This window comes from Limulus polyphemus, unplaced genomic scaffold (genome assembly GCF_000517525.1).
Source record: "Limulus polyphemus unplaced genomic scaffold, Limulus_polyphemus-2.1.2 Scaffold2739, whole genome shotgun sequence".
Taxonomy (NCBI): Eukaryota; Metazoa; Arthropoda; class Merostomata; order Xiphosura; family Limulidae; genus Limulus; species Limulus polyphemus.
Genome location: NW_013668349.1, coordinates 115,191 through 139,125, shown reverse-complemented (window position 1 = coordinate 139,125; position 23,935 = coordinate 115,191). Strand labels below are relative to the sequence as shown.

The following is a 23,935-nucleotide window of genomic DNA, read 5'->3' as shown; positions in this document are numbered from 1 at the left end:
TTTAGTGTTGGATCATGATGCTCTCCCTGACTCTCTGGAGACGAGGGTCAAGGCAGCCCAGCATCAGTCCTCATTGTTTTATTTGGTTTCTCATCTTTCTCAACTTTACCCTTCTGTTCCTAGGCCTGCTTATTCCATGTCTCTCCATTTCTTTTTCCTTCTTCTTCTCATTTACCCATTTCACAATGTCAGTGTTTTTCATCTCAGCAGTGACTATCCTTTGAGATCTGGCCATTGGCTGCCCATCTGTCTTGCTTTGCCAGCCTTTGGTCTCAATTTTTGGCTGGCAGATAAGTTCTTCAGATTCTCATCCATGACCTACCATTCCATTTCTCTTTCTCCCCTCTTTTCTTTTCATATTTTCTTTCCTCCTCCCTCCAACCCTGTTTATCCTCAGCATCTCAAGGATGCAGTCCCAGATTTCTTGGCGAGAATGCCATTAAGAGAGTATTTACCTCTACCCTGGGATATTACTCACATCTCTTTGTGGTCCCCAAGAAAACCAGGGACTGGTGTCCAGTTATCGACCTGTCATCTCTCAACTGGTGTCTTATTATTCTGCAGTTCCAAATGGAGGTTTCTTTTCTCCTGGTCTGTAGGAGACCAGAGTTTATGTGTTGGATGTATTTCTGATAGATACTTACCTTCACACATCTTCTCACATGTCTTACCACTTCTGGTTCACTTTATTTTTGCCTTGTCTAAGAATGAAGTTATTTTGAGAACATGTGCTTAAGAGAAGTTAGTATACAGAGAGGTTGTGCTGCCCTCCTATTGGTGGAGTTCATAGTAAACACATGATTTTTGGGTGGAGTTAGCTCAAGGCTAGTGTCATGCAAATCTCATAGGTAGATGTTTGAGGGATCAAGTTATTCTGTGTGCAAAGGTATCTATCAGAAAAACATATTCAGGAAAGGAAAATGTTAGCATCTTTAGGTAATTACAAAAGATAATTATAGCAGTTCTAAAATCAAAGTAATTTTGTTTTCTGCTTTTTTTTAATACTGGTTATGTTATCCCATTGTTTAATAAAAAAAAGATACTACTTTCTAGTTACATATAGACACTGGCCATCATGAAACACCTCATTCACCAGAAGAAAAAGAAGTTGATTTTTTCAAAGAACATTCTGAAGCTCGACTTTATGAGAATACTGTAGATAATGCTGTGAAAAATGGGTCTCTCAATGCTACGTTATCCTCAGAACCCACTGATAATGGGTCAGTCTCAAATGAGACTATTGAAGATGGTATGTCAGTAGCCCAATGTAATACTTTGTTTTTTATAACTGAAGAATATTTTAGCAAACATTTTTCATTTTTAATACAATAAACCTACATATGTTTAGTTCCTTTTACAAACTTAAGTTATCAACTATTAAATTGTAATTGAATAATAATTACCATATATTTAATCTGGTACAAAGTTACTTTTGTAGGTTTTAATTCTCTTTTTACCTGGGTTAGTTACCTAAGCACCGTATAGCAATTATGCATTGTACAGATAAATTTATCAAGTTAAAATCATAGGTTTACAAACACTGTAGATAAGCCTGTATAACTAATTATTTTTAATAAATATTTGTCCCATATTTTTTGAAGCATTAGTAATATTTTGATGTGCAATTTTATTTTTTCCATTTAAGCAAGTTTGGTAATGTATATATAATTGTTAAACAAAAAAAAACATCTTTCATAGTTTATATTGAAGCCTTAAAATTGAATGCAATTACACTTCCTTAATTGAACATTTTATTTCACTGCTGTAAATTTCTATATCTCTACAGGAGTGAAAGAGCTGTTTTGTAAATATTTCCAGTAATGGAATAACAACATTTTTAGCTTTTATTTCCACTTTAATGAAGACTTGAGTTTTTAAGATAACATTGACATAAAAAATATTTAATAATGAAACTGTATATATATATTTTCAGCTCTGAAATTTTAACACGATGAAATTTATAATTGTGAAGATAGATTTTCCATAGTTTTAAAATGGAAATGTGCTCTGTAGAAGAGCTAGAAAAAATTAATAAAATTTTGGAAGTCTTATTTAATAATATGTTCAGGTCCAAAGGTGGAGATAGCACTCAGTGTTTCGCCAACTGAAGCCCCAAAACAACAGGAACCAAGAAAGAGTACCATTGGGGCCCGCAAACCCATTGGAACTAAGAAGGGGGTTAGTATCTATGTTAATTTTATTTATACTGTGAGAAACACAGTGTGTTTTGTCATCTTCATTATTTTTAGAACATTTCCAGGGTTTGATTTTTAAGGAAATTTCCAGGTTGTCTGAAGGCTGTATTGATTGTCCAAAAAAAAATATATAGACCCTCAAAAAAGATCCAATTATGACAGTATTGATGTACAAAGACCCTAAAAAAAAGACCCAATTACAATTTTGATATTTTTATATCCTATTTATTTCCAAAAGTTGCAACTAATATTTAGTTAGCAATTTTGCATCTTTATTCAACTAATTTTTTATGCCTTTTTTCATAGGCAGTTTCTTTACATTGGAAAAAATAAGCCCAAACCATGCTAATGTTACATAGTATCATAAGGAAATAAACAGTCAATGACATGTAAAACATTTAAACAGAACAGCGATGTTGGCCAGTCACATTCAATGATTTCATTCTAACCAGTTTGGGCTGTCCACCAAGTACAGTAGAGTACAGCCTGTAGTAAGACTACAAACTTGAATTAGAACTCTCACACATACTAATGTACCATAATACATCCATAATGTCTGAGCACTGCACTTATATACACACACACCACTGTTATTTATTGTCGTTCATACTCATAGGTTGTACTGACCTGGAGAGAGGCAAAGCTAGACTTATTTTATTTATTGTTATTCTGTTTCATACTGATTATTGTTTTCTACTAAATTCGTGGATTTTCCCACTTTTCTCATGGTAGCCTTCCGTATTTCCTAGAGTCGATGGATCATGTCTGTCTTATGTTAGCCTTAGGCCTATACGTGTGTAATCGAAAGGGTGGGGTCAATGTTTCAATTGTGATAATTAACAGTGAAACTTCTGAGTTTCATTTTGTAAATTTGATAATTTTAGTTCTTACCAAAGGTTTATCAGTAAGAAGTTGAGACAGCCATGTCAGTTTTATTGTCATAATTATCTATACTAGAAAGTAATATTACTAAATAGTTGTGTTATTGGCATTTGTTTTCATTGCAAATTCACACCTGCCCATACCTATGTATACAAACATCATGGAATACAATGAGTGGTAATAGTTTCATTTTGAGTTTATATTGTTTGAATGTTGATTTAAATACTAAATGTGTTTTACCATTAAAACTTGAAAATGATTACACCAGTGATGAAACGTTGTGTCTGTTTGAAAAACAAATTTTACCTACTGTAAAGCTGTAACTTGTTATTTAAAAAAAAACTGTGGTAATGTAACTAACTGAGCTGTATACTCTATACTGTGTTAACACACACAGCCATTCATGCTCAGTTGAACTCCATACAAAATTTACTTGAATAAAGCAGCACAGAGGCACGGCTTCTCCATGATAGAAAGTTTAGGGGCTAAAATAGCATTATTAACTAACCACAAAAGCTAACTTTTCCTAATGTTTTCAGCCCCTTTTGGTAGATTGTACCAACATTTCAATCTTTTTTTAAACAAAAAAAAAGGTACAAAACATACTTTTGTGGTGTTCAAATTTTCGAGTTCGTAGTTAGGGAATTTACTGATGATTTTGGTTGGAGTCAACATTACATTTGTAGTGTGGGTATGGATAAGTATACAGTAGACTGCAATACTGTTTTGAGTAAAGGTCTGTTCCAGGCTGCTGGTTGTTCAAGGAAGTTTTTAGTTGTCTCAGAAAATCGTTAAAATGGAGCCCTGATTTCATTAGTACACACACACACCCTACATTGCCCCTTACATATAAGAAAAATAGAAAACAGGTATGTGCTGCCTTCATAACTTTTTTAACCACTGCATTAACTTAACATGGTATTAATTTTCCTATTTTCATTCACATTGTTTTTGGGTTTTTTCTAAGTACTTTTTGAATTACCCGTGGTTTAATATTGTAGATCTCTTTTGAAGGATCACTACTTTTGTACATTTTGTAGAAACATGTTTTTTTTTGTTTTTGTTTAATATTTTTTAACCATCTCCCTACAGATAGGTGAAAGTATGTATGTCATGACCTTTTACAGAGTTCTGCTCAACATTTAATTAAACAACTTTATTATCAATGTATACAAATAAATTTGGCATCAAAACATAGTTGATAAACAAATTTAAATATTATATAAGTTTTAAGTTCTTAATTTTGTAAAAGAATATTTAGATAAAACTTTAATCTCCCTTAGTATGAGAATCATGACATTTGTACTCTAGGTTTTTCTCCCTTCTCTAATTTATTTACCACCCCTCTCTAAAATGCAGTCAACATCTACTTTTTATAGCCTTCAATTTTATTTTTTTATGGAATTTTTTATGAACCAGAAAATCAGATCCATTTGCTACGCCCACCTGTTACATCCTCTCTTTCACAAATTACCAGTAATCTTCTCTGACATTTTATATCATATATTATAAGATTTAATGTTTCACTATAAATATTTGAAAAGGAGAATGTCCATAGTTTCAAAATACAATAAAACATTTATTCATTAATTTACCGTGTATAAAGTTGACAAAGTAAGACACTGAAACATGTAGTGTAGGAGACTGTGTCAAGTCTTGAGGTTTTTATCTTTATACAGTAAATTATTGAGTAATTGGTTAATTTTATACTTTTAAATTGCTTTCTTTTAACAACTGTGTTATATAACAAAAACTTGTTTTGCTATCATAATAATGGAAATAATATTTTTATTTCAAACCTATCATGATTTCAGTTAGACATAATTAAGTAGCCAGTTTATTTATGTACATTGTTTAAATATGATAAAAAATTTAAAATAATGTTTAGTGATTAAGGGTTCCAGTCATTAGATTATTTTGCTGTCTCTTACTTGCTCACTAAGTCTAACTAAGCTAATCTGATGTTTTCTCAATTAAGGACATTTCTGTAGGTTTCAAACAAATATAATTTAACATGAAAACACTTGAGTATTACATGACTATCTGACTAAACTAAAAATTCCCAACACTGTTTTGTTCCCAAGTCTTTGAAACTTCCTATATAATTATGTGGTTGGATATCAAGGATAAGAAAGGGGTGTACAACACAAGCACCAGTAAGTGCAAGGCTGATGCAATGGATGATACAAATATTTAATGATGATAAAAATTAATATATTCATTAGAAAAATGAAACTTGTTTTATTTATATCCATGTTGATATAGTGAGTTGGTTATTACTAATGAAGAGAGGGTGATCAGCTATGCGATGGGAAAAGTTTTGAAGAAAATGTTATTTTGTTTACTTTTTTTAATGTAAATGTTTAATTTTATTACATATTCTGTAAAGAATACATTGCTACATAGAGAACAGACAAAAGATAAGGCATAAGTGTAAATTTTCTCAACTTCCTAAATTACTATTCAGCACCTAGTGTTACAGACAACTTTTGCTGATCAAACTTAAAATAGTTTTGTGTCATAAAAGTTTAAGTATTTTTTTTTTTTTTTTTTTAAAGCTGATGAGATTGATATGATCTTGCTGAAAATTTTAGGGGTTAATGTTTTGGACTCTGTAGGAATGAATTAGTGTGACAAGTATGCTAGACTTTTGATTCATTGAACTCAAAAAGGATCGGTAGCTCTTAAACTCTGAATGTTTTTTCATTTTCTTTTTCACTTGTTTCAACTAATCTTACTATTGCTTCATCTGAGTAATTGCAGTTGTATATTCCAATCAGCAAGGAGCAAGAAAAGGATTGGGAGCTCAGAGAGTGAGGAAAGATTTCAGTGAAATTGAAAAGGAGGCACAGCAAGCTGACCATTTGCGAGAGCAGGCAGCCGTGGCAGCAAAGCAACATGTTGATATCTCTAAAGAAGAGGAAGAAAAACAACTGTGAGTAAAGTGAAAGAAAAGATCTGATATTTTACAGTATGTATGTTATGAGAAATTATTTTGTTTACTCGTGGAATCAAAAACGGGCTTAACATCATGATAATCATAATGAATCATTGAATTTTTGAAATGATATTGGTCTTAATCCTTGGAAAGTTTCTTGTGAACATTTTTCTTCTTAGTTTGTTTTATGACTGTATGATTTGAGTTAACATGTTGCTATTTTGGTGAGATAATTTTCTATATGTTATTTTGTATAGGATACTATTGTTTTTATTTGGTTTCCCCACAGTTTGATCAAATCCACTATTTTTAACTTTATATTGTGTGTGAGGTTATTGTTATGTTAATTAAGGACATGGTCACCAAATCAGATTAGTTACCTCACCAGAATTTTTTTTAAATCTTTCATCAGTTATTGACATCTGTAGGATTTCAATTCAGATTTAGGCAATAGTATGAGTTGTTTTACTTATACTTTTTGAGTGTAATAATAATAGCAACCACATGGTCAACAATTCCTCACAAATAAAGTTTATTTTTATATAGATTTATTCAGAGTTTTCATGAGGAATAAACAAAAATGAAATGGCAGCATAACACATGGAATAAATATTAGAGGACTAATTTATGAAAGTAGCATAGATGGAAAGAATGACATTTTGTAAGTTTTTTAGTCTTTCATCTTCAGGTAGCTTGCACCAGTTTTTGCAGGGGTTTATATGCTATCTGGGAAGATTGAGGTGAATATATGATTGGTTTGTATTCTTGTAATGTGATTGGTGCAATAAATGATGATTTGACCAATGTAGCTACAAACTGATGATTTCTAGGCATAAGTCTATGTTAAATGATTTCATCATGTTGATGTAGAAAAATTCTTTGAATTATCTTGTTTTCCAGAACCTTTTTGAGTCACTGTGTCTGCAATTGTCCCAGTCTATTTTCCATCTTGCCAATATAGATGTTCTGCTGGAGTATAATGTTTTTGTTCTTCAGTCTTGTGCAGTCTTTGTTCTTTATTTCTTGCCCCAAAGTTTCTTCCAGTTTCTCTAATATAGATTTACTTACAAGAACATGGTATTTCATAAATGATATTTTTGTGTTTTTCATCAGGTGTTCTTTGTTTAGTTTTGACATGGATAGACCTGAATGTTCTGTAAGATTTTCTGTGGACATCAATGTGGAACTTTTTCACTATATGTTTGATTTTCTCACTAAAGTTTTGCACATACAGGAGGTAAATAGTGTTGGTCTTGTTTTTCTTGGCTGTTGTATGGGTTTGCATTTTTAATGTTCTTTGTGCTGTTTATGATGATATTATAAGGGTACCCATTGTGTTTTAAACACTGTCTGATGTGTCAGAATTCAGTTTTTATGGGGGTTTATCTAATGTGTTTTCAGCTTTTTAATTCAAGAACTTAATAATACCGCATTTAATAGAAGGTGGATGATAAGACTGGAAATGTAAGTATCGGTTTGAGTAATTGTCCTGTATATTGTTGTGGTGAGTTTGTTTCTGTCTGCTGATGAGAATATCAAGAAACACCAGACTGTTTTTGTTACGTATTTCCTTGCTGAAGTGGATTCTATTGTCTACTGAGTTAACTCTTTCCATATGGATTTGATTGGTGTGATCAATCTTGTAACCACAAAGTAATCATCAGAGTTTCCATGCTATAAATTTTAATATCTTTTGTGATACTATCTTCACAAAATTTGGAAAGTTTTTGATAAACATTACAAATCTTTTGTACATAGGAAAAATGACAGATTTTCTGATTATTTTTACAAAAGATATGTCTGTGCATATATCAAGACACAGTGTTGACTGCTTTCAATGCAGGGTGATTTTTATATTAAGGTTAAAAAATTTTTTTTTCCTCTGAAAATTTTCAAATTTTATTTGCATAACCTCTGAAAACTCCTAAGTATCGAACATTTTTTTTCTTTAACTCTCTCAATATGGGCTCGTTCAATTTGACTGACCATGTGACTTTTTTCCTTGTTTAACTTTCTCAATACAGGGTTGTTCAATTTGACCGAGTCACGTGACCCTTTGTACTTGTTTAAAGTCTTTATAGATTTAATACTTATAACTAATATAGTTTGTATATCTTCACGAAATTTGCCAGTCTTTCAGTTAACATTACAAGACTTTCACATACAAAAAATCATATTTTTAGTGAAGTATTTTTAATGAATACATATTGAGTATTTGTTTTTAACAGTCCATGTTCAAAGTAATTTTCATGTTAAAATTAAAAATACTATTCCTCATCTCAAGATTCTCAAATTTCCTTTGTGTAGTCCATAAAATATTTCATACGTTTTTTTTCAGTAAAACTTTATAGTTTATATGTTATTTTCTCTACCCTGTCTCAAAACAGGATCGATCAATTAGACCAACCTCGTAACCACCAAAAAAGAATTATTAAAATGAACCTAAATTAAATTTTTTTTCTTTCTAGAATGAATTAAAATTGTAACATGAAACTACATTCGTTTATCCTAAGTAGCTCTAAGTTCATAACATTATACATCTACTTATAATTAAGTTTATTGTTTTATTGCCCTTTGAACTGTGTCTAACTAATATCCATGCCATAAAAAGTTGTTAATCACTCGGAGAACGTGCAGGTCACATTATGCTATTGAATTACATCACCCACTAACTACTACGAACTGCTTGCGTGCATGCCTCATGAACCATCTTAATTATATTCTTTTTATTACTTATTTTACCTAATCTAGTCTTAAATAACTTAAAAAGATCTGTATTTTTAGATTTTAGTTACTTATATAATAATAAATAAAGAAGAAATATGAAAAAGAAATAAAGTATTTACTCAATCTTCTTTTTTTTCTTGCTGTTGATTGTTGATGACAGTTAAGCACTAAAAGTAATGCACTTAATAATTTTTATTTAATTAGATAATGTAGCAAAGAATATAGACTAATAACATGCAAAAAGTAATCAAATTTCCTTAGTTCTTAAAATTTTTCTGGCTTTATAACTATGCGATAGGAGCCATTACAAATTCATCCAAGCTAGTCATTAACTTTTCCACAGGAACAATATTCATACTCTGAATGAAATTGAAATTTAATTGTTCAGAACATAATGTTATACAATACATCATTTCATAGTTGAAAACTTTATATTGTTTATAGTTAATGTATAATGAAACATAAGAGAGAACTATCAATGAATTGTGAAAGAGAGGATGTGGCAGGAGGGGTCGGATTTTCTCTTTGATAACTCTGTAACCAAACAAAATTAAAGACTATAAAAATTATGGTTTGTCTGAGCGATAACAATTTTATAGAGAGTAATTTACATTTAATTTCATAATTTTTCAAGGGGTGGCGGATAAAATAGGAATGATGACATGCTGAGAGAAAATATGTTACCTGGGTTACTCTAGTGGAAATTCAGGAATTTTTTTGTATATTTCCTTGTAGAAGTTAAAACCTAAAACTTGTATACTATTAAAATATGAATTATTAGCTAAGATTTTATGCTATTCTAATTGGTATAACATAAACAAACAGTAGTTCAACAAAAATTGGAACGTAAGACACTAAAACCTTGTGTCATGCGCAGTAAAGAATATCTGGGGCGATACGGTTAATTGAAACTTTTTATTTTGTTATTTTCCTTACCCTAATATAATACAAACTCGGTTGATTTTACCAACCTTGGAACCACCATAAAAAATATGAATTAAATCTAAATTGCCCCTCTTTTTTTTCTAGAAATACTGCAGATTGTAGCAGGAAACAACAATTGTTTATCCTAGATAGCTTAAGACTTGTAACAGTCTACATCTGTTTCTACTCAATTTTTGTTGTTTTATTGTACCTTGAATCATGTCTCACTAATAATTCTGCCACACCAGTTGTAACTCACTTGGAAAACTTGTAGCTCATGTTACAGTATTGAATCACGTAATGCACATGCTGCTTGTGTAGCGGGCAGTGCCCTTAGGGCTAGTCGTTGGAGCTTCGACTGTACTGCCGATTACACCAAATTTATTTAATTGAGGATTGCAGTGGCAAGTGGAGCTTACAAGTCGCTAACTCAAGGTAGTTTACGGTTAGACTAAAGAAACGGATTCTGAGACTGACATTGAACAAAATACATCAAATTTACTAGGTCTTTACACACGGTATACACCTTTAATATCAACAGTTAAACATCTACTAGACCATTAGTTTCTTAACAATTCTAACATTCACTTTTCAGTCAAGCATTATTAACCAATACATGTAGAATATTTCTCACTGTTATAATCATTTTAAACATGTACTAAACCATTAGTTTCTTAACAATTCTAACTTTCACTTTTCAGTTAAGCATTATTAATCAATACATGTAGAATATTTCTCCCTGTTATAATCATTAACTTCCTTATTAAACTACATTAATTGAATAAGAGAGAGAGAGCAATATTATACTTACAACAAGGTTGGACTGGTATATCTCTGGAGGTTAGAAATCTTTATGTTCATGCTGACTTGGTTATCACCTCTTTGGATAACCTCGATTCTTCCCGGAGAACTTAACTTTTAGCTCCAGACACAAGTTTTTATTCTGTATTTTCTCTGTATTCTTTCGATTTTCCAAATAGTATTCCTGACTACCTGCAACTCCTTAGGCATTTCCAAACTCTCAAGTAATTTGTTACTGTGATGGTGAGTACTCCAGTTGCCTTCTCACTTATATACTACACAAAGCTGAAGTAAAGATTTTAGATGCTATCATAAACTTTTTAGTAGCCTTTACTGTGCTACTAACTCAGAGTCAGTAACTTATTACTGTCAAACTCGTGACTAGCATTTTTCTCAGCATCCTCACTGTAACTTCTTTTTTTTTTCTATAATATTCACTCATGATTCACAATACTAACTAGCCAGCTAATTGTGCTTTTCCTAGTTCTTGACCCAATTTCGTAATACAGGCATCCTTTACTTGTGCCATTTCTTCATGTATATGCAACCCACTCAGAAACTTAAGTTTCTTTCTTAAACAAAGAAGAATGAAGCAATTGTACAATTTCCTCAAAAATGTCCAATTGCTTCACTTGTGAGCATACCTTGTGAAGGAATGATTATTATTTTACTTTATCTTATCTAACAATAAATAAAGAATATATGTTAAAAACAAGAAATATAGTACTTATGTTTGGCTTTTTAACTAAAATAAGAGGAGTTTAAATTAATTTCATGTAATATTATACGTCATTTGATAGATTAAGACTTTGCTTTTCTCTTGGCTATAAATGATATAGTATAAAACATCGAAGAGAATTATTGGCAATTTGTGAAAGAGAGAATATGACAGGTGGGTGTGGCAAGTGGGTCTGATTTTCTAGTTTATGACTCCATAAAGAAATAAGATTGAAGACTATAAAAATTAGACTTTGCCTCAGCAATATCAATATTAAAATAAGTAATTTGTGTTAAATTCTGCATTTGAGAGAGGGGTGGTAAATAAATTAGAGAAGGGAAAAAACTAGAGAAAAATGTCATGATTCTCATACAGGGAAATTGAAGTTTTATCTAAATATTTCTTTATAAAATTAAGAACTTAAAATTTGATTTATTAGTTGAATTAGATGTCAAGTTTATTCGTATACATTGATAATAAAGTAATTAAACTTTGATGCAAATGTAAAAGATAATGACATGCACACTTTGACCTACCCATAGTGAGTGGGTTATGGTGTTATAAGAAGGCTTGTAAGTTTTCATGACTGTGAAGCCAGAAAAAACTTTTGTTAGTGTTGCATCTGTAAAAGCTTGTTTTTTTTTTTTTTTGTTTTTTTTTTTCCATTGGAGAAAAGGATTATTTGTTCAAGACCTTTCATGGAAACGTTTGCTAAAGCTGGAGAGAATGTGATTCCATGGCAAAGCCATCTGTTTTTTCAAAGATGTTGTTGTTTTATTGAAAATATGAGGATTGTAGAGAAACTGTGGTTCCATGATATCTTCTGTTTTCATATCAGTTCTGTATGTAAGAGAATTATCATTCAGTAGCTGTTTGGTGATATGTAACAGGTTTATGTAGTTTAAGACATTAGTGAATATGTTTCTGATGTCAAAACTGATGAGAACATCTTTGGATCTGATATGTTTGACTCCAAGTTGTTCGTTAAAATGTTTTGAATTGTGGACATGGTGTTCTGTATTACCCTTTAGTGGTGATAGGATAGGTACCAAAAAAGGTAGCTAAGTTATAGTAAGGTGAGTTTATGGCACTGATGATATGTCTGAGAGGTAATTCATAAAATTGTGGAGGATAGTTGCTCCTAGTTCTTAGCTTTTTGATAGTGTTTTCTTTGATTAAGCCTTGGTTTTTAAACTTTTTTTTAACATTCTATTGAAATTTCTCTTTCTCCTGTGAAGGTCATTGTTTTGCCAAAACCAATGCAAGTTGACTTGGAGATGAAAGACAGAAAACATTTGAAACATGATCATTTCCATCTGTGCTACTTTTGTATATTAGTCCTCCTAGACTTTCTCTATAACTGGCATGCTGAACTAGGCAGATGCTGCCTATTCACCTTTGTTTGTCACAGTTGTAGTGGTTGTACATAAATTGTGGTGTACTGTGACTAACCATAGTATCTGTAGTTAGGCCAAGGCTTATATACTTTTTTGTTTTCTTCATTTATCAGACTATGATATTGATTTGGAATAATAATAAGTATGAACTATCTGTACAATCCAAAAAATTAGCTTAGAAAAATACAGGAAATGATTACTCACAGGTTAAACATTAACTTAGATTCATGAATTACTTGGTACACATCTCCTAGTGGGACAGCAGTAAGTCATCAGATTTACAATGCTAAAATAAGGGGTCTGATTACCCTCAGTGAACACAGCAGATAGCCTGATGTGACTTTGCTATAATAATAATAATAATATACACACACACATACTTAGTACACTTGCACATCATATTAGCCTACTGACACGTATTTAGAAGAAAAAAAATGAAGACAGTACAATATAAAACTTAACTCGGCTAGAGTTTTATATCTAGTGTGTGTGTGTATACAGGAAAATAGATATAAAAATGTACATCTTGTAAGTGGTTAAGGCCAAAGTATTCAGGATTTTGAATATATATATATGTGTGTGTGTATATAAATATATATATATATATATATATATATATATACTTTAGTGGTTGCTATTAATTTGTTGCACATTGTTACAGTGATTAAGCTACTTAGTGACAGTACTCTACAAGAGTGCTGCATACAACATTGTTTCATTACATTGCTGAACAAAATATAAGATTTTGTCAGTAGTTAATATTTTTTTTAATTTGATTATCAAACTAATATTGCTTATTATCTAAAGGGTAAATATTTATTATCTGGTAAATATAGATCTAAATATATTTTTATTAAATTTTGGGTAATGCTGTTCTCATAAAACTGTGTGATTCAACTATTTCAATCTATATATCAAGTATCTCCATGCGACTTGCTTACAAGGACTTGAGCCTTCAACAAAAGCAAACGGAACAAATACTAAAGCATGTTGACCCTCACAAGGCTGAGCAGTTTGAGAGACTTGGTATGGGGTTTTCTGGTGGTCAGCTTGGAGGAGGAACAGTCTCTCATTCAGCTCTCTCAGATATGAAAACTATTCAGCAAGAGTTACCTACATCTAACATTAAACAAGATAAAGACCATGACTTTGAAGATGAATTTGAGTTTATTGGGTTCACCTCTGGACCACCAAAGTAAGTACTAGTTAATAATGGTTAAGGCTAAACAACTAAACATTTATTCTTATTTAATTATGTTGCATACAATTCTTGAATAGCAAAGCCCATTTTATTGTGTTTAAAGAAGGTTCAACAGTGAATGTTTAGCTTGTATTGTTATTTTATTATTATTATTATTATACTTTCAGGTCAAAAAATTACATTTGGCCTCATAACACATTGAATTTGAGGGTTCATAGTTCACATTCCATTACCAAAAAAATGATTATGTGTACATTGGGGTTTAGGTGTACTATAATAGTGAAAATGAAATCCCAGTATTCAAGCAGGTAAGGGTAGCACAAAGGTATTGTCTAAGGAAAAATCAAATCTGTGTATGAGTGATCTGTATAAGTGATTGGTTTGTCAGAATATGTTTAATTTTGCTCCAGTAAAGGATTACTTAAATCATAATTAGTGTACCTGATTAATTATAGCATGACTTAGCTAAGGCCAGTGATTACAAGATTGTTACTATGATTGACTGAAGTTTTGGTGGATTAAATAAACAACAAAGTTCCCCCTCTAATTTTTCATTAGTGGTCCTTACATTGAGTTTTTGTCTGAAAGGAGACATTACTGTAGTAATGTAAGTAGCTTTTACTTCCACATAAGCAGAAAACAAAATTGTTTCTTATGATGACATTGTCTTTCTCATAGTCACCATTGTAAAAAAAAAACTGTGATAAGTGTAGGAAATGTCCTTGAAATGGAAGTAATTTACTAAATGAATTTGAAGCTAAAATGCATTCCAGAAAGAAAAATTGATGGGAAACATATTATTTTCTTCAAACAAGGGGCACAGTCTATTGTTACCATGACACGTGTTGCTCTCTCCATGTATTATTTTGTTTGCTGGACAGAATATGTAGCAGAGGAAATGTTAAATACATTTTCTATGTGAAGTTCCAATTATTTCCTTGTGAACATTGAAGTGCATATATCTAGCAATTGCTTAGGTTGAAAGAGTATTATACATATGAGTAAAAAAGGTTGACTTCCATAAAGGAAAAGAAAATTTTTTTTAACTAACAAGTAATTATGTCATTTAAGTAATATTTTATGGGGTCTTTCTTTGTTTTAAGCAAGTATACATTTTTCCATTTGATATATATTTGTGAATAGTTTTTCTTTATTATTTCAGGTACCGAGACAGTCCCTTTTTGTCCCGCAAAGATGATGATTTTAAGAGTTTTAGCAGCAAACCATCTTGGGATATAGATAGAGATGGTGAAAAATCATTTTTATCAGACACTGTATTAACACGTGACGACAGTAGGTAAGTTTTCTGGTGACTGGGGTAACAAATGTAATACAGTTTCAGTGGATGCCACATTCCTTGGAGTTCAGTTTTACTCAAACATTTCAATGTAACACAATGACAATAAAATTAACTTTTTTTGCAATTTTAAATGGATTCTAGTTTCAGGTGGAATTTTATTTAAATTGAAATTTAAATTCAGTAACACGATTATGGATTAAGGATACTTAATTATTCACACAATATTAACTACTTTTTCATCAGGTGGAGTCCTCCCAGGGAGGTTCTATATTTTCAGTTTACCCCCCCCCCTTCAAAAAGGGCCAGTGTTGGGCATTCTTAATGGGTGTTGTGGACATTGTGTCTGATGCTCATGTTTGGGTATAGTGCTCACGAAACCCTGGTGTTGCTGCAGTGTCCTTGTTTGCCATTGTAGTGCATCCCCTTGTAGAACCCCATGGTGGGTGGGGTCAGTGGCCACTGAATCTTTCTACTTATGTTATGGATATCCCAAATACTGATAAAAATAAAATAATAAACAGCTTGTAGGTAAGCAACCACGTCTGGAATACTCTGAACAGCAGTCTCCACCACATTCTGCACCTTTACCTCATTTTCTCTGCTGCTGTCAAGGTAGATTACCTGAAATGTAAGGTACGTCCAAATATTCCCAACCCTCTCAGGATTACCGAAGGTATCTTAAAAAGTTTCACTGTTAAAATTACTAAGTTCTTCAGTGATTGAAAAACTTTCTGAGAGCACTTAGAAACTGCTTGAAATTGATCTGAGCAATTCAATATGAAACATGAAGATTACATAAGTGATTTTTAATAGTTATTAATTTTATTTAAGTCACAAATCAGACTTTTAGGTAAGAATTAATAACACTAACATCTGTAACAATACCCTGGGCTAACTGCAGTACTTGTGTAGGAATTGTTTAAAGAATAGATTAATTACCCAACCATAATGTTTAATATGATAATTTTTGGTCATGCTTATCAAAGTCAATGTAACGCTGTTCACTGCCAACAAATGCTCCCTTTTGAAAAGGCTGTGGAAATAACTGTGCGAAAAGTACTTAATAAAAGTCTGATTCTTAATGAATAAAAAAAAAGTAGAACCATGAGGAATGCACAAAATTTTTTATTATCTTTATTTATATATATATATATATAATGCACTATTATTTTTGCAAGTTAGACGTCACTTTGATGCAGCTTGATTTGTGTTTTTTAGACCTTATTATCATGTTATTCAGTAACTTGCTGTGTTTAGTATGAGAATTTCTATAAACTGAGCAACAGTAGTTCAGCTATAATTAAAGAGAAAAATTAAAAGTTTTCTGAAGTTAAATAAAGAACAGCATAATTTGAGGGTGATTGAGGTTTTAACTTTTAAGCAATAACTTTAAAATGCTAGTAATCACAGTAATTAACAAATGGGCCAAAAAATGTCACAAATTGTAATTTTAAGTATTTATATAGATGTGTAATGCTGTAGGGGTTAATACTTTTTTTTCTTCTTAAACTTAGTTTAGTTTATTATTTGAAACATTAAAAATTAATAAATGTAAAACAAGGAGCTACTCCTTCTGGAACCACCATGAAACAGGATCTGCTTTATAAATATATCAAAATACATTCAGTTCCTGAGAATTTTGAATGGTTTTAAAAGAAATCATACACAATACAATGCTAATGAAAATTAATTTTTTTGCAACAAAAATGGAAATTGCTATTTTTTTTTTATTCCATGCCATTTAGCTTATTGTATATTTATATTTTTGGAAAGCTAATTTTTAGGAAAAGGGGTTCAGTATTTTGAATTAGAAGATACAGACTGTCTCTGGCAGAGTAATCATAGCTTTTTTATTGATTTGTTTTGTCTTAATGTAATATAGAGTTAATACAGTTTCAACAGAAGTCATTTAAAAATGTTGAAACGTTTTCAAGGTTTATTTACTATTAATATTTTAATTATTTTTTTTTATTTTAAACAATTATATACTTGAATGTTTTTCTAAATATTATGATTCTAACTGAACTTCAGCACTTGGATATGTTGCCTATCTAATAGTGGGCATGAATGATTATCAAGTAATGCAGTATGAAATTTAAAATTGGTGTATTTACATTGTGTTCTTACAACAAATGTGGTGTATGTAGTACTCAAAGTCGAAGAAGTACTGCTGCTGCTTTGAGCTCTGTGCCTTCTGGAGATGAAGCTCAACGGAAATTTGGGAATGCCAAGGCCATCTCTTCAGACCAGTTTTTTGGTAACAGTAGAGATTCAAATGTAAGTTTATGTTTCAGATAATATTATTTTATTTTACTACATTTCTAAATTTTAAAAATATGTTGATTAGTAGTATAGTAAATATAAATAATAATTTTAATATTAAACTTATAAAAGATGAAAAGTGTTTACTGATAACTGAACTGCACTGTTTTAATCATTATACTATGATTTTAGTCTATTAATCAAAATATTGTCCTTAATATGTAGTTTTTCTTCACTGTTGGCACACTTCTTAACACTTGAGAATGTTGTAGATCTTAAATTAGCATATTCTTCTATGCCAACTTAGTGGTGGAACCAATATAACTTAAAACCATTTAGGAAATTTTATATTCATACCACATTAGAAGTTTTGAAGATATGAGATAGCAGTGTAGTAATTAAAAGTTTAATGTAACTAAAACTATAAAATGTATTACTTGAAAGAAGGGTTTCACATAATACAAAATGTTACACAAAATAGATATACATTTTTACATGTGACATTTTGGATTCAAGTAATTTTTTTTTTTACTTTTGTGTGTAAATCCATTAATTTTATATTAGCCTTTCACTGTCTTTTTGAAGATTATCAGTGTTAAATGATGAATTAAATGTATATTTGAAAACTACAAATGTATTTTCATAACTTTTTCAAATTATACAACAAATACAAAACTTTGGGGCTTGATATGTATACTTTTTTGTATTTTATATGTATTATGATAAACTTGCAGCTGTAATTACTGTGTTCAGGTGTAGAAGACAACTTTTAATAATACATTAAATATTTATACTGTGTCTCAGTCCTCAATTTTTAAGATAGTTTTCATTTTAATAGTTTGAATGCAGAGAAAAACTTTCACGTTTTGAGGGCTCTAGTAGTATCTCTAGTTCTGACTATTTTGGTGAATCATCAGCTGCAAAAGGAAGCAGCTACAATGCTCCTAACCTGTATGACATAAAAGAAGGAGTAAAAGATGGGGTTACCAAGGTAGCGGGACGACTTTCTTCACTAGCTAATGGAGTAATGACATCTTTCAGGTATGTATGCCCTAAAGTTGAAGTTATAAATTAGTTTTGTTCTAAAACTGTACTAGTTTTTACATCACTTATTTTACTTTGGAAAAACATCTGAAAGAATGTGGATCACCTGTTATTCACTTGTTTAAGCAAAATACTGGAATGCTGTTGTCTAAGTGTCATAGTGGAAACAATACATATCTGTAGATCAACAAAAGACATTAGAGTAATGAGCTGGCATAGTTATGATTTGTAGATTACAGCCTACCAGTCAGTATACAGAGAAATAGCAACTTTAGTACGTATGGTTTTCATATCAACTAGAGATTAATTAGAACCAGAATATATATATAGAAAGGTACTTACAGTTTCTGCTAAAATACATATAGTTTACAAATTCCCGATTTGAAACTACACATTGTTTTAGCTCTTAACTTTGATAAACAAATGTTTTAATGATTCAGATGAAAATTCACTTTTTATTTATATCATGCTTTTTCACACTTTGCTGATTATAATGAGAGATAAGAGTCAACTTACTAACACAACTGACAACAATATGTACACTGTTTCATCATAAAGCTATTAACATTTTACTATTCATACAATTCAACAACTAACTAACATATCTCAGTGTCCTGGAAAAGTTAAACTGTTGTAACTTATAAGGAGAAGGTGAATTCTTAATTTCCTGATTGCCAGATTCTGCAAATTAGTGCAAATTATTGAATTTCAAAAATTTATCAACAGCTTGTCTTAATAGATTATCTATTGTGGTATCTTATGGATAACCACCAGCAGCATAGAAAAGTTAGGCTTTTTAATAACTGGAAGGTTTTGGATCTTGGGCTTATGTGTTTTTATTCCAAGTTGTGACAGTTAAGTAACCAAAAAGAGACTAGATACAGATTTAAACAAAGAACAAATGTTTACTATCAATTTCACAATCAACAATATAAATAAACAATGTACTATAATATAATCAACTACTTAAACTTAATTAAACTACTTTATCATCATTGTATAGGAATAAAGTTGGCATCAAAACATAGTTAATAAGTCAAATTTTAATACAAATTTTAAGTTCTTAATTTCAAAAGAAATACTTAAATAAATTCTCAATATTCTCTTATCTGTGTAACATGACATTTGTTCACTCCGACTTGCCCATTTTCTATATTTTTTTTTCATTACCCTTGTATGGTATTTTGAGTTTAACCTAAATTACTCATTGTAATATAGATATTACTAAGACAGTCTAATTTTTATAGCCTTCGGTCTTCTTTGTTTATGGAGATGTGAACCAGAAAGTTGGACACTCTTGCTACATTATCTTTGTCATTTTCCATTACATAATTTATAACTAATATAAAACAAAGTTTTAGTATACCAAATGATGTATAATGCTGCATTGTTCTCAGTAAATATTTTTAATTATTTTACTTACAATTTTAAAGATGCTTTCTCCAAATTCAGATTGAGCATCTCAGAGAATTATTTTAAGGCGCTTCTGCCTTAGTTAGAAAGTCACTTAAATTATAATAGTTTTGGACATTTTTTTACTTTATGCTTGTTATTATTTTGTATTCATAACTGAATATTGAAAGTATAAATTATTTAATGTACTATTATTAAAATTATATCATCATTACACAAAAGTAGGCTTAAGTTTCATCGGCAGGCCAACAGCAAAAAAAAGGCCAAATTTAAGTACTAAATTCTTGTTATTCTATGTATATTTTGTATCTATTGTTATAAAAGTAACTAAAATTTTAAACATTAGAATGTTTTAGCTTATATAATAAAAAAAAAAATGAAAATATTTTTCTCTAGGGTTTTATCAAGAATAGCTACTGCATGACATCTTTTATTACTACAATATGAGTACTGCATATGATGTTTAATTTACAGCCTGTATCACAGGATTATTAGTTAAACATGGTTCAGAGAGCAATAAAACATTAAAAGTTTTAAACCGTCACAAGCCCTAAGCTATTTCGAATAAATAACTATAATTTCCTGTTAAAATCTGCAGTCATTCTAGAAAGAAAAAAGTGCAGATTAGATTTATATGCATATTTTTGCTGTGATTACAAGGCTGGTCAAATCAACTTAGCCAATATAGTGTTAGGATAGAAAAAATAATACATAGAATATAGTTTTACTGGAAAAAACAAACAAACTTAATGTACATTTAGGAAGTGTTAGAAGCTATGCAAATAGAATTTGAAAACTGTAAGATGAAAAAGTATTTTTAATCTTAACATGAAAATCACCTTGCTTTCAGGCTAGTCAGTGTCTGATTCATACTCTGACTCAATATATTCAGACAAATCATTTGTAAAAATATTTGATTAAAAAAGCTGATTTTTTTGTCCAAGAGATTTGTGATGTTTACTAAAAGCTTGACAAATTTTGTTAAGATATATTTACTATATTAAAAGTTATAGTATGGATACTTTCATAGTACAAGGTCTCTCAAAGTTACCAGTCTTGTATCAGTAGAATTAATAGAAAAACAAAGCTCTAGTCAGTGAATGTAAGTCCTGCTTATGAGTTAACCCATTAAGTACAGGCTAGGCTCTGTTGCATGTCAGAACATTTTAGTTACATTAAAAATTTAATTGAGCAAATATATAATCAATGTTTGTCAATAAAATTAGCATCAGAATGTAGTTTATAATTAAAATGTTTATATCACTCAAGTTTTAATTTCTTAATTTCAAAAGAAAATATTTAAATAATTCTCGATCGTCACAGTGATGTGTGAGCTCTCTCAATTCTCCCCTTTTAGTTTGTATGACTTAAATAGTACAGCATCTACACTGCCTAAGCAGTGTAGATACAATCTATAAATAATTCCAAGATCCAAGGTACAGTTTTAATGCCCTAACTTCTCCATTTGCTGAGATTTCATTGAATTTTCCCAACCTGTGACAGGTCCCTTCCCATCTATCTTTGGATTTCAAGCAGTTTTCAGAACCATGATTATGTTTATAACCAATAGAAAAATATTATTTTCTATTTCTAAAATACAATGCTTCTTTTGAAATTTACAGAAATATATGTTAGACTGTGAGAATTGATTATGGGCTTGTTGGCAAAAAAAGTTAATGCTTATAGTATTTAATAACTTTTTAAACTTATTTATAGCTTAATTAAAAAGACGTTAAAAATTATAGTTTTTGGACATTCTGTTTTAGAGAACTGTGTAGTTGTTGTTTTAATTGCATATTTGAAAGGTGCACAACTTTTTTTTTTTTCGTGAAAGAAGTTAGAAAATTTTAACAAGACTTAGATACACGAGTGCATTGAGAGCTGAATAAGCTATGTGTAAAGTACACAGTTAAAATTGTGAATATCATCAACTAAAGATATGACAACAAATTATTTATTTAAAGAAGAAATATGTATGTTCATTTAATTTCATGAATTTCAAAATTTCATTTCAATATGCACTGATGATTCAGCTACTATGTAATGTTAGGATAGAGAAAATAACACAAAATACAAACTTTTACCTTTTAAAAACTTAATTCTCATTCAGAGAGTTCTAGAGGTTATGCGAATGAAATATGAAACTAAGATGAAAATAAGTATTTTTATTCTGAACAGAATGACTCTGTAAAAGATTTTTAATTCTCAGACATGCCTTCTATGAAAATACTTTATTAAAAATTGATTTTTTTATGTACAACAGGTTTCTAATGTTTACTAAAAGTGTACCAAATTTCATGAAGATACACTTAGTAAATATGGAATTATAGTAAATATAACTGTGTATAGCTTCAAAGCAAAATGGATAGTGAAATACATCAGTTCTGTGTCCATAAGGTTAAAGAAATGAGATGAAGTAAAAGAAAATGCTAAGTGAAACATACATAATGTTAAGTTAGATATCTTGTTACTTTAATCTATACATAAATACTAAATGTGAAATCCAAGACCTTACGTGTATTTGATCAAAAAATCTTTAAACATTAAGTAGTGGAGCCAATGTTACTAAAAACAATAACACAACAACAATACTTTAAACCTTGCCTGCTTCAAACAAGTGTGAGAACAATAACACCATTAAACTTCTAACTATATGAATACAGGAGGGTTAATTTGAATCTTTCACAAAGTTTTTACAGAGTTGTATTCAAAATTTAATCTAACTACTTTATTCTCAATCTGTGTTTAAAAAAACTTGGCGTTAAAATTTTTTATAATTCACTTGTAAAGTAGTCCGAATTTTAGTTTCTTAATATCAAAAGAAAATATTTAAATGAATTCTCAATCTTCATCACTTTAGTCACATATTGAAGAACCAGGATATAAAATTTCAACCTCTTCTTGATTTACTGAAATATCACAATATTTGTTATTTTTGGATATTTGGATATGCTTTTCTCATACCCTCTGTCTTATAAAATATAACTATAATTTTCTTATACATTGTTATTAGACATGTTTCTAACCAACAGAAAAAGCAAATCATAAACTGCATGTTTGTCTTAGTGGTAAAATCCTATATTTCACTGTGAGAGCTTGGAGTGTTTAAGACTAAAGACATTGCTTTGAGAAGTTATGAAAGTTTTAGCTTACTTATAGGTAAGTTAGAAAACCAGATAAATTATAGTAGTTTTTGGACAACCTGTTCTAATGTCTGTGTTCGAAAATGCATATTTTGAAAGCTGCATGAAATATTTTTTAAAGACCAACATAGTGAAAAAATAGACATGCACACATATATAAAAAGACTCAAGGCTTAAAGAAAGTGCTAAATGTTTTATGTTTATATTTTATTTTTTGTTATATGGTTTTTTTTTAATAAAATGTCAAAATTAGAGCTTATTACATTAGATAAGAAAACTTAAATGAAAAAAATCTCTTCTTTGGGAATGCACAATGGCTGCTGTCAAATGATGTAATTCAATAGCTCTTTAACTCTCATTTGTTCTAAACTCTTACCAGTTGATTTATTGCTTTAACTCTCTCGCTACATGGTTGGTTGAATCAACCAATCTTATAACCATTTTGTACTTGTTATAGTTTCCATACTATAACTTTAATACACTTTGTGTATCTTCGCAAAATTTGGCAGACTTTTAGTAAACATTGCAAAGCTGTTGTACACCAAAATCAGATTTTTTCATGAAGTATTTTTACTAAATATTTGTCCATGAATATATATAATATTTTTATATACTAGTCCAAGTGCAAAATGATTTTCATGTTAAGATTAAAAAAAAAACCTTTCTTTGTATGAAAAATCTTGCATTTTATTTGAGTAATCTCTAAAACCTCCTAAATAAATTTCAAATGCTTTTTTTGGTAAAATTTTATCTGTTATTTTCTATACCCAAAATTTACACATGGTTGGTCAATTTGAATGACCTTGTAACCACCAATAGAAAATCAAAATAAATCGAAATTACCCTTTTTTCTAGAATGACTTTAAATTGTATTATTAGAGTACATTTGTTTATCCTAAATAGCTTTAAACTTGTAACAGTATACATCTATTTATACATAAATTTTATTGTTTTATTGACCTTTGAACTCTGTCTAACTAATATTTGTGC

At 30.1% G+C, this 23,935-nt stretch overlaps 1 protein-coding gene across 2 annotated transcripts in view; it reads left to right on the top strand.

Annotated features, from left to right (window-relative positions):
- The window catches only part of LOC106467787 (ADP-ribosylation factor GTPase-activating protein 2-like), a 49,428-nt gene that overhangs the window by 15,392 nt on the left and 10,101 nt on the right, over positions 1-23,935 (top strand). The window contains exons 4-10 of one of the 2 annotated variants that reach the window (XM_013928165.2): positions 1,054-1,249; positions 2,069-2,178; positions 5,858-6,012; positions 13,502-13,777; positions 14,946-15,080; positions 17,231-17,360; positions 18,184-18,386. In XM_013928165.2, coding sequence (XP_013783619.1) covers positions 1,054-1,249; positions 2,069-2,178; positions 5,858-6,012; positions 13,502-13,777; positions 14,946-15,080; positions 17,231-17,360; positions 18,184-18,386 — 1,205 coding nt within the window. The remainder of the gene's footprint in view (positions 1-1,053; positions 1,250-2,068; positions 2,179-5,857; positions 6,013-13,501; positions 13,778-14,945; positions 15,081-17,230; positions 17,361-18,183; positions 18,387-23,935) is intronic. The other variant, XM_022395980.1, reaches the window with a different exon arrangement.